We start from the raw sequence: 12,945 nt of genomic DNA, 5'->3' as shown, positions 1-12,945 counted from the left end.
GTATCATATAATAATCTTTGCATGGTCATGTACATTCCCTCACAGCTAGAATTGTTGTTTAAAATGGTGCGTCTAATTCAAAGATGATCTCAGCAAAACAACAAATATACAAGTTATGCAATATGTAGCTTATTTTAACGTACACTAAAATAATCTAAATTAACTCGCTATATGTTTTTATTAATAACTTGCTTCATTTTAATTTTTTACCAGTTTGTTACTTTTTCTTACAAATCTATAGTGTTTTGACAAATTTCAGGTGTTGCATGTTGGTGATTACCGGTACTTCATGGGTCAAGTGTAGTATGTACTACACAGTATGTAGTATATACTATGTACTGTGCAGTATGTAGGATGTGCTATGTACTGTGCAGTATGTAGGATTTACTATGTAGTATGTACTGTGCAGTATGTACTATGTAGGATGTACTGTGCAGTATGTAGGATATACTATGTAGTATGTACTGTGCAGTATGTAGGATTTACTATGTACTGTGCAGTGTGTAGGTCTTGCTATGTACTGTGCAGTATGTAGGATTTACTATGTACATGTAGTATGTACTGTGCAGTATGTAGGATGTACTATGTACTGTGCAGTATGTAGGATGTACTATGTAACAGGTGGTATGCTGAAAATTCTGTGTGTCAAAGTAATCATAAGTCGAGGTTTTGCTGTAGCAGAACTCCCCTTAAACAATTTCCAAGAGTCACACTCTCAAATAGGGATATACGAAGATTAATACTTTTTCTTCAGATTTTTCAAGAGATTTCTCTGAGACAGCGTTAACTGTAGTTCACTGTCAAACAATATATTAAAAATAACAAAAACATTCATATTAGATAGACAAATATATAACCCGTTGTTCATCTTATGTACTACATAGTATTCTACCATAGCTAGTCATCACTATTCTGATAATGAACACTTTGTACAATGTGCAATGTATAATGAAATTCAAATAAACAAAAATAATCAATTATGTAATGTGGCATCTGCAAGGAATGTTTCTAAGTCTTATGTACACATAAATATATTAATGAAAAGTATATATTGAACTAGAAATGAACAGCATTGAATGTTTCTCAATGTTTCTATAAACCAGCAGTTTGTAAAGTTTTAATCGCGAACTACATGATTGCCTGAGCTGAGGGCTTAAACTGGTGTTTATAAAATCAACAAAAGAAATACTTGATGAAAACAGGTTGTATGATGTTTGTGGATCAATAGAAACATGTCTAAGGTGCGATTGAGAAGTCACGTTTGATTAGACTTGGTGCATAATTAGGAGGAAGCCTGAAGCCCGGTCGTATGTGTGTGTAGTTAGCGGATATGAGATTTTGTATATCTTCTAGAGCCTTCTCCGCTTCCTCTAGCATGCTTGCATCGTACAACAGTCTTTTATCATGATGATCCTGCAACACAACATTGTCCATCATTCGCAGAGAGAGTCAGCGTAATAAGTCAGCGTAATAAGTCAGTGCAGAGGCAGCACTACCTATGATCAGTTTTGGAAAATCAGGAGAAGAATAACAGGTTCATAACTTGATATTCGAACTGAAACACAAATTTTGTGCATATTTGACCTTGTGACCTTTTCATCTGTGTTTGTTGAAGCCAATTGCATACATTTAATTCAACTAACAATAGTTACGCACACACTTATCTCACAAGCCAGATAAGTTCAGATTGAACCAATGGCGATTCACCGCAGCCAACTTCTTCATTAGTTCGCCCTCCTTGCCATTGGGTTACAGAGGAGACGGTCAAGATCATGGATGTAGACATGGCCGTCTTATACGTCGAATCCATGCATAGCCGCTGCTTGCACCCCTAATCCCTGCGGTGATTGGTAGATGTGGCAGCAGCAATAGGATTGTGAATGTTGTTTCTAGATGCAATCTACCAGCATCTGGTGAGGATCCATCATCCACTCTACTTGCTGCTTTTGGAACTGATGGTAATTCAGTGGTTGTGCTCATAGCTGAGTAGCTTTTGGAAATCAATATGCTGATTTTCATTTGAGAAAACGGCCAGAAAAATGTTTTGTTCTGCGGTGGTAGCTAGCCGGCCCTATGACCGGGCCACTGATTCAGCTCAGCCCAGCTCGACTCAGTGCCCACCCCGATGCTGAGTCGGAAGAGGGCGAGGCTTACGCCGCCCTGTCGGTACTCCTGAAGGCCAGCAAAGACATGCTGATGGCAGAGCTCACTAGCGCCTACTCGTGTCTGCATGTGCATACACACAGCAAGTAAAACAATTACACATTTCTGATACTCAAATATACTGAGTTGTTTCTCGGAGTTCAGGTATGGGGGTAGTAAAAGAGTCCTACAGGCATCCTTTACTACCCCAACAACCTGTCTGGATGGCTGAATCCAGAGATTTTACCATTGCTGCAATAAGAGCACACAGATTTATCTAGGCCAATCATCAATCAGTATATTGTTGAGGTTCAAAGGCCAACTGAACTGAGCTCAAGTGCTTTGTTCAAAGAAACCTGATAAATTTCTATTAAGATTCTGATATAAAAGGCGCATCTGTTTCCAAATATCCAAGCATGGTAAATGTTGAACTCACTCTCCTGTGGAATCTTTGGTGCTTGTTTGATTCAACGGTGCAATGCAGTCTTTTTTGGTTTACCTCAAGTCCGAGGAAAAGATGGATGTCTATTAGCGTTTCTTGCATATTTGATAAAAGATTCTCGTAGAAGATGATGAGTTTTGGTCCTTTGAATGTATTGATCCAGTAACGCAGGCAACGAGCCCAATTGCGTATCTGGTCATGGGCATACTTGTTCCATTCTAAAATGGGGCAATATATATTTGAAAAGTCCCTAGTTACTAACTTGTGTAGACACATAGCTAAACATGAAGATAACTCCCTAGTTATTAACTTGTATAAACATAGCTAAGCATGAAGTTAACTCCTAGTTACTAACTTGTATATAAACATAGCTAAACATGAAGATAACTCCCTAGTTACTAACTTGTATATAAACATAGCTAAACAAGAAGTTAACTCCTTAGTTACTAACTTGTATACAAACATAGCTAAGCATGAAGTTAACTCCCTAGTTACTAACTCGTATATAAACATTGCTAAGCATGAAGTTAACTCCCTAGTTACTAACTTGTATATAAACATAGCTAAGCATGAAGTTAACTCCCTAGTTACTAACTTGTATATAAACATAGCTTAACATGAAGTTAACTCTCTATTTACTAACTTGTATATAAACATAGCTAAACATGAAGTTAACTCTCTATTTACTAACTTGTATACAAACATAGCTAAGCATGAAGTTAACTCTCTATTTACTAACTTGTATACAAACATAGCTCAGCATGAAGTTAACTCTCTAGTTACTAACTTGTATATAAACATTGCTAAAGATGAAGTTAACTCCCTAGTTACTAACTCATGTATAAACAAAGGTAACTAGGTTTGACCTACTTGCAGTTGCCTTGCCATCAGAATCAATAAACAGCTTGATGTCTGCCTTTCTAGTGTGAGAAGCTTTTGATTGCCCAAAATTGAAGACAGCGATGGTAGCATCTAAGGGATGGCGGACAAGTATGATTGCTCTGCAATGAAAGTCAAACAGACAGTTTAGGTTGTTAGGTACACATATACATGTACATATATAGTACATGTAGATATAACAATAAAACACACACTTTTCATCTGGCCATTGCTAGCATAAGAGAAATGAATGGTGAGACGGATGAATCTTGTGACACAACTGAATATGAAAGCGATTGGGAGAGCTAATCTCGTGTCATAAAGGTTAAATCCACAAAGGCTAAATACTCAAACCCATGTCACAAAGGCTAAATGGTTTATTTAAACAGACTATACTATACCATAGATGATTTATATGTTAGTAGGGAGGTTGGAAAGTTGTGCACACTGAAGATCCTTCTGACCAGTAATTTCTTTTCTTATACTCACCCCATGACCTCTGGCAGAGTCAGCAGTTTTATTTAATTTGTAGATTTTAGTTTTTGTTGACTTGAAATTCTGATAACTTGAAATTTTTATATTTTGAATTTCTTGTCACGTGTAATTGGATTTAATGATTCAAAATTTTTCAACTTGGAAAATTTTGAGATGAAATTTTTAAAATTGACCATCTTCCTGACTTGTAATTGTTGTTGCTATTTTGTACGACTTGTAATTTTTTTATTTGTAATTTTTTAATAACTTTTTTGAAATGTTTAAGAAACAAACCAAACGTTTAAATTCTTTGAAAACAGATGTTCTTTTGCAACCCATTGGTAGATGGTGCATGAATCAGCTGATCAAATTATCGCAAAATACAAAATTATGAAAAATATAGGAAGCAAGTTAGTTTTAACCTTACCTAGTCTAAGCAAAGGGAAGTTAGGTAGCAGATCTCTACCATCACATCTACTTTCAAACATGCCTTTTGAGGAGCTTTCTCTGCCCTTCCGGCATTTTCCGGCATCTCTAAGATAGCCGGAAGATAAAATTGTATTTGTTATAAAGCATTATTTTATCAAATAGCATAATTTTTATATAATGTTATTTACTCTAGTACCTTTTGTGTGATTAGCTACAATATTTATTAAAGAGTCTGTTGTATTATGGGAATTGTTAGGCTCAGGCTATATTGGTGTCTGAGCTCAAGGCAGTACAGGTGGTCTTGCTAATTTCGGTGAGTAAATAAAGCTGGATAAAGCTAGTGGGTAAAGCTCGTAGATAAGGTAGTATAAGGCAGTATGGGGAGGATATAAGGAAGTGTATCCAATGACGGAGGCGCTTCTTCATCACATCAATACATGTAACTGTACACTTTTATACAATGAGTCCTCACAGGTTTCAAAATGAAACAAATAAAATCAATTACATTGTATTCCTATAGGAATATTTGTTAAAAGCTGGCTGTATGTATAAGCCAACATTTAACAACTGAAGGTCACTCACAAACTCAGGCGAGCTTACAACAGCCAGGTGAGCAATTGCAGAAATATACGCCTCTATGGGTCATGATGCAGGCTTGAGCTATGCAACTATTCCAAAATACTATTTATAAACAACAATATTAGATCCACCATCCAGTCTTCACATACAAAAAATAATGCAGAATAAATTAACTTGATATACAGTCGAACCTCGCCTATATAACATTAGTTCGTTCAGGTGTTGGCATCATAAGGCGAAAATGTCGTATAAAGGGGTGTAAAAACCCATAGTTATTATCTAGTGCAAAGACCCCTCGGAAAAAACATCGAAATTTTATATACATACTGTACATATGAAAAATTAGTTTCAAAATAGTATGTTTACCTTAGCAACTATAGTTACCTACAAATCTTTAGTATGTTTAGTGGCTATGAAATTAATAAAATAAAATGCAATGAAATGTGACATTACAATGTACTATGAGCAGTGCATACCGTGGGGAGTTCTTACCTTCGAGACAGACGTACGAACTCGTATAACATAAACATTGAATTCAACTTGAATAAATGTAATTTACTAAATACACGCCTAAAGCTAAATTGTAGTATGTATTTTAATAAACTTTAATTTTGCCATCAACTAAAATTTTATCACCTATCTGTTTCTGGTTTCGTTTTCACTATAACTTTTAGCTGACCTCATTAACATTTTTTTCAACCAAATTCGAAAAGAAAATTCGAAGGATGCTGTTCTCGAAAGTGGCCTCTCGCATGCTTGCTCATCTAATGATCATTAAAAGAAAAATAAAATTCTATTTCTCTTTAGAATGACATGACTTGAGCGGGTGCATATGTATTCACTTTCGCTTACTTTTCACTAATATGCATACAAAGAATGCTGAACTGAGAGAGAGGGAGAGAGAGAGGGAGGGAGAGAGATGGAGAGAGGGGGAGAGAGAGAGGGAGAGAGAGGGAGAGAGAGGGGGAGAGAGAGGGAGAGAGAGGGAGAGAGAGAATGGGGGAGAGAGGGGGGGGGAGAGAGAGAGAGGGAGAGAGATGGAGAGAGGGAGAGAGAGGGAGGGAGAGGGAGAGAGGGAGGGAGAGAGGAGGAGAGAGAGGGAGAGAGAGGGGGAGAGAGGGAGAGAGAGGGGGAGAGAGAGAGGGAGAGAGAGGGAGGGAGAGGGAGAGAGAGGGAGAGAGGGAGGGAGAGAGATGGAGAGAGAGGGAGAGAGAGGGAGAGAGAGGGAGAGAGGGAGAGAGAGGGAGAGAGAGAGCGAGCATTATATCTCTTTCATGCGTAGTGGAGAGGGAAGTCAGTGAATAACATATCGGCATCTTCATTATTCCGACGTATTGAGCTCACCGACTGCCAAAATTGAATTTTGAGATAATATTTGTTGATATCGTATAACGGAAAAAGTATCAAATAGCAGAGGGGGACATCGTGTTCCACATCGTCAGACAAAAAACCTCATAAGAGGAACATCGTAACCCCAGAGTGCATTGTGTAGAGATTTTACTTGTCTCTCTGCACAAACACTAGTCTTTACTGTAGCAAGAACTGTGTTCGACCTTTAGACAGATGTAAGGAATATCTGTCTAAAACTATGGTGGGATGTTGAGAAAAAAGATTGCATTGCTTAGGAGTTGAACTCACAACGCTCAGTATTTTAGACTAACGCTGTAATTGCTGCGTGAATTGACTAACCACTGGATTACCAGTATAAATGTACGTATAATTATTACACCTGATGATCTCTCACAGTACACTAGACTACCAGGGTACTAGTATTAATAATAACAGCCATCTTGTTACATAGTAGAATAATTGTGAACATATTTATTACACCTGACGATCTCTCATAGTACACTAGACTACCAGGGTACTAGTATTAATAATAACAACCATCTTGTTACATAGTGGAATAATTGTGCACATAGTTATTACACCTGATGATCTTTCACAGCACACTAGACTACCAGGGTACTAGTATTAATAATAACAGCCATTTTGTTACATAGTGGAATAATTGTGAACATATTTATTACACCTGACGATCTCTCACAGCGCACTAGACTACCAGGGTACTAGTATTAATAATAACAACCATCTTGTTACATTGTGGAATAATTGTGCACATAGTTATTACACCTGACGATCTCTCATGGTACACTAGACTACCTGGGTACTAGTATTAATAATAACAACCATCTTGTTACAATGTGGAATAATTGTGAACATAGTTATTACACATGATGATCTTTCACAGCACACTAGACTACCAGGGTACTAGTATTAATAATAACAGCCATTTTGTTACATAGTGGAATAATTGTGAACATATTTATTACACCTGACGATCTCTCATGGTGCACTAGACTACCTGGGTACTAGTATTAATAATAACAGCCATCTTGTTACATAGTGGAATAATTGTGCACATAGTTATTACACCTGACGATCTCTCATGGTACACTAGACTACCTGGGTACTAGTATTAATAATAACAGCCATCTTGTTACATTGTGGAATAATTGCGAACATAGTTATTACACCTGATGATCTCTCATGGTACACTAGACTGCCAGGGTAGTAGTGGTAACAATTTCATCAAGTCTTGCCTTGCCTGTATATTGCAGATTTCTCGGTTTTCCGAATTACAGTTCAACACTAACTCTATCATTTAGCAAGGTCAAAACTGTTCAAAATTATGGTTTAAAACACAATAAACAGTATAGTAACAAATTCGGCATTCGGCAAGATCAGCTATCATCTCAATTCTCAATAGGTCACGCAGCTATTACATTTTATCTCAATTTTCAACAGCTCTAGTAAATGACTCAAGGAGCTGCACCCTAAAAATTGTCTTAGCCTTCACAAAAATCAGTGTAACTGGAGCAGAGTCTAACTCTCGCATATGATATGATTCACGGTTATGCTAAACCTTCCTGAAAGCAATGATACACAGCCCCCCAGGGCCAGCCAGGGGCTGTATATCATTGCTGAAAGTTAGTAAGCTCTTAGCTGTTGTCTCACCTTTCCCAGTATCTGCGCGCGGGTGCGAGTGGATCAGGCCCATTGTTGTCATCTAGAAACGGGTGGTGTGTCTTGATGGCAACTGCTGTATCATCATGCCGAAAACTGAATTCTTTTACTGCCCGGAAAGAGCCATCCTTGTAGACATCACCGGTGATTATGCCTGCTCAAAATCAATATTGTACTGATAGCCAGCAGATTGGCAAACAGAAGAAATAACACTGCTAATGCATTCAAATCACGAAAGGTGCCTTCACTTGGGCTAAAAGTCATACCACATATACTAGTAACAAACACTGAACGCTTCGTCATATTTCTACCTTCGTAAAGTAATACTAAGACACATGATGTTTAAGTAAGCTAAAAGGTTATAACTTCTATGGTGGGTAAACATGGATATTTGTTAGCTATTGTATAATACCAGATCCAACTTCTCCTGCAAACACTAAATTAATGTCACCTACATAGACAGCTAGAGAATATCTCAAGTGAGGGGTCAGTAGTGTCACCTACATAGACACCTAGAGAGTATGTCAAATGAGGGTTAGTAGTGCCACCTACACAGACAGCTAGAGAGTATGTCAAGTGAGGGTTAGTAGTGTCACCTACATAAACAGCTAGAGAGTATGTCAAGTGAGGGGTTAGTAGTGTCACCTACATAGACAGCTAGAGAGTATGTCAAGTGAGGGTTAGTAGTGTCACCTACATAAACAGCTAGAGAGTATGTCAAGTGAGGGGTTAGTAGTGTCACCTACATAGACAACTAGAGAGTATGTCAAATGAGGGTTAGTAGTGTCACCTACATAAACAGCTAGAGAGTATGTCAAGTGAGGGGTTAGTAGTGTCACCTACATAAACAGCTAGAGAGTATGTCAAGTGAGGGTTAGTAGTGTCACCTACATAAACAGCTAGAGAGTATGTCAAGTGAGGGGTAGTAGTGTCACCTACATAGACAGCTAAAGAGTGAGTCAAGTGAGGGGTTAGTAATGTCACCTACACAGACAGCTAGAGAGTGATTCAAGTGAGGGGTATAGTGCCACCTACATTCACTGCTAGAGAGTGAGTCAAGTTAGGGGTTAGTAGTGTCACCTACATAGACAGCTAAAGTGTGAGTCATGTGAGGGGTAGTAGTGCCACCTACATTGACAGCTAGAGAGTGAGTCAAGTTAGGGGTTAGTAGTGTCACCTATACGAACAGCTAAGGAGTGAGAAGAGGGGAGAGTCTTTTAACCGTGGCAGTAATTGCTAGCAATCTGCCAATGCACCAATGAAACCTTTGGATTGTTTTTTGAGATTACATACGCCTTGTTTATTGGTGTTACTACGCTACCAATTTGGTTTTGCTATTCATCAGTTTATATTGGATTAAGATTTGTTACAGAGATTTAACTGCAAAATTTGGTTCTTTGTTTACTGTAGCTCCACCTCTTTGTAAGAGTAGAAGTTTGCCGAGTAGGGCAGGGTTTTATGCCGACTCCTTTAAAAGGAGCTCAGCAAAAGTTGATGCTAGAAAATCTTTTGCACAAATGGGGCTTCAGCAGCATCTCCACAAGCACAACAAGATTGGATGTAGAATATGGACACCTGTTGCTGATGTGATGATAAGTCTCGTCCAAGTATTGCCAGAGCCAGGGAAGCTTGTCAGGGCTGTTAGTGGATGGACATTTGGAGGAAAGAAAGTTGGCTCCTCTAAATCATCGCATGATAACTCTTCACCTAAATAATAATTAGAATTAGTATTTAAGTGTTCCTAATATTGTTTTACTCAGAACAGAAATAGTAAACTAATGTTGCTTATATCATTTAAGAAGCATCAGTTTCGTAAGACAAAGCAAAGACGCGAATGAACATTTAAAAAAGATGCATGTATGTCCTAAATTAATGTGAAAATGGTAAAAGCTATGATATTATATTATATATAATATATTATTATATTATTAGTATATCATATATAATATATATTAAGATAATTTAGTTTAAACTTCAGCTAGTTGAAGTTAGAATAAGCGAATCTTATCCCGAATCTTTATCCCTCTCCACCAAACTAACAATTGCTGATCAAACACTTTTCTGTTCATGTGGAACAGCTGCGTCAACAGATGATATATTTTACAAGAAGCACGCCTCCAACTACATAAACTCCCAATATAGAGGTTTAGCTGTATTCATTCATCTGTTATGGCAGAGAGTCTCATCGTACATAAGGAGAAGAAAGTCAATGGTAAAAATGAGCTATTATCGAAAGCTCTGCGGCAATTTGGGCTCAAATAACTTGCGGCTATCGATGCTATGAGATTTTAAGGCATATTCTGGGCTGTTAATAGACTTCATTTATGTCTCAGATATCTCTGCTGATATCTATTTATAGAACCTAGATCTGTGAGAGAGACCGCTGCACCACCGGTCACACAGAAGCTTTGGTACAATTGCATCAAGGTTACGCAAGTTACATTCCATGACTTGTGATATCCATTGCTGCGAAATCAGACAGCTTTTGTCCACAGTGTTATCCAACTATTTGAAAAGAGAATACTGTACTGCTCTTCGATATCTTGTGAACCAATGACCTTGACCAACAGTGCAGCTCTTACCACTGTGAGACCGTGCTACCAGTAGTGGACTATATAAGTTACCTAGTTTTCCATCATCTTTAGCGGCCTTGGCTGTAGTAGCATTTTGGAAGCTATGACTCACTTTGCTTTTCAGTGCTATCCTTCTTTCTCTTCCTCCCGCTTCTCGCCTCTCCAATGTTGACTCTAAATCCCAAGCATGTGATATAGAAATCTACAGAAGCTGAATGGTTCAATATACAACTGTACAGTTGCTGATTAGTTCAATATATGACTATCAGTTACTGATTGGTTCAATGTACAACTCAACAGTTGTTGTTTGGTTAAAACAATTTTAATAACAATTGAATTTTATTGAACCTTAATAACAATACTAAAATCCTTAATTTCAATGACAATACTAACAATATGGCTAGTGGACTGAAAAACTGTGTTAACCCGTTTAAGATTAGACAACCACTTTAAAAAGTTACATGTAGCACTATAAGCAGAGGAGCGTGAAGGCGACAGAGAAAAGTTTTTTTAATAACATAGCTTTAATAACAAGAGGCTCACATTTATTTAATACAGTAGCCCTTAGTACAACACTGAAGGAAATGCCCGAATGCTTACAAAGAATGACAGGCAAATTTACAATATCTTACTCAATGTGACAAGTTAACCTACCGAAAAAAAGCACAAGTTTAGGCAAGAGCAACAACAGTTCTAGCTAAGAGAACTCTATCGTTTTATAGAGAGAAGCTATTAACATACTATCTATGCATATAAAATATCATATGTACTGGTCATAATTACCAATATGGACTATAAGACATGTGAACCGATGTTTGAGCAATCCCACAAGGATCAAGTATGACATCTGCTTAGCTTACTGCAAACAGAGACTGCGCATGTTTAGAGTGAACTGGACATGTCTGAGCCAAAAAACCTTTGGTTTCTTGGCCGCTAGACTATGCCCAGCTGAGCTATACTCAGTCGCAGAGTACAATTTAAGGTTGGATGTCATTCCTGTCACCACCAGTAGTCTTTATTGGTAACTGGGCCTCAACCTGTTGATTGTAGGTCACCAGTTCTAGACTACTAGGCTACGGGTACTGGTAGAAGCTCTACATACTTGACGAATTATAGCACATTCATGAAAAACTTAGTAAGATGTAATTTCTACAGACCTTTAATTTAAATCTTTAGTTGTATGGGAAAGTTGCAGTAGAAAGTTGTTGAGCAACTGCTCTAGCTGTAGCATGTACTAAGCACTAACCTATCACTGTCACCATCCTCTGCAGACGCACGACAAACAGAATATAGATGAGAGTAAAGAACAGAAGACATCTCCTTCCTGTGCATAGAGAAGTAACACGCATGGTCTGTCAGATCTGAAGACAGGTCATGCAGGTGCTCATTATAAATCCTTTTAAATGGCTGGGCTCCGAATGCATTTGGTGAGCGACTCAGTCTTTTTCTAGTAGCGATAATTACTTTTAGATGATCATATTGGCAGTTTCTGATGCTAATCAATATGGTATTGAGCCATTTTAAAAGCACAAATGATTGGACAGTTGAATGCTATTCTACAGCTTGTAAACAATGAGCAGAATGCTGAAACTCTCTACCCATATTCTATTACTGCTATTGAAGTCATAAAAGGGGAGCATTGACTGGCAAACAATTGACCATTGTTTGAGAATTTTATGATATACTTAACTGCTGAACCATGAACTGCTATTGCTAGCAATAGTTAACTAGTTAACTACTGCTAGCAAGTTAATTAGTTAACTTGCTAGCAGCAACTAGTTAACTAGCAGTAGTTAACTAGTTAACTATAGTTAACTACTGCTAGCAAGAAAAATAAGACTTGTATAGGGCAGTTGTAGGAGAGCCACATCCAACAACACATATGCAACCAACAGGAATACATGCACTGCATGAGAATAATTTTATTGCCTGGACTGGTTCTAGAAACCATAATTCAAACATACCTTTTTGCGTGTAAACATACACTCTTGTAAGCATATATAACTTTTATTGTAATTTGTACTAAACAACAAAATGATGGTTTTCATTACATGCCTAAAAAAAGAAAAACAATTGAATGAAAAGACAGAAATCAGGAATTATCGAGTGAGTTTAACAAACACGTTTTGACAGTTTTTAATCTGAAAGTATTGCGGAGGAATCAGGATAGTGAATTGTAGGTTGTAGCAACAGAGAGTTCATAAACTGAAGCATATGATGGTAGGTGTAGTATGTTGGTGTCACAAAATAGAAAACAGTATTTGTCATTTGTGTGGAAGGATAGATGCAAACATTCTATACAGTTTACGCAGGATTTTGAAACCTGTAACACAAAAGGAGAAACGAGCTCTTTTGCAAAGGATAATGGAAATAAACATACTCAACAAATCACGGAGACCA

At 37.6% G+C, this 12,945-nt stretch overlaps 1 protein-coding gene across 1 annotated transcript; it reads right to left on the bottom strand.

Annotated features, from left to right (window-relative positions):
• Positions 1-869: 869 nt before the first annotated feature.
• On the bottom strand, positions 870-11,870 carry LOC137400262 (WSCD family member AAEL009094-like). Its single transcript, XM_068086589.1, has 7 exons — positions 11,792-11,870; positions 10,597-10,719; positions 9,548-9,679; positions 7,964-8,126; positions 3,455-3,585; positions 2,579-2,802; positions 870-1,413 (listed from the first exon to the last, which is right to left on the bottom strand). Exons 1-7 carry the CDS (start codon positions 11,805-11,807, stop codon positions 1,237-1,239), a joined length of 966 nt encoding a protein of 321 aa, XP_067942690.1. The 5' UTR covers positions 11,808-11,870; the 3' UTR covers positions 870-1,236.
• Positions 11,871-12,945: the final 1,075 nt, after the last annotated feature.

This window comes from Watersipora subatra, chromosome 7 (genome assembly GCF_963576615.1).
Source record: "Watersipora subatra chromosome 7, tzWatSuba1.1, whole genome shotgun sequence".
Taxonomy (NCBI): Eukaryota; Metazoa; Bryozoa; class Gymnolaemata; order Cheilostomatida; family Watersiporidae; genus Watersipora; species Watersipora subatra.
Note: the sequence above shows the minus strand (reverse complement) of the source record. Positions and strands in the feature narration are given on the sequence as shown.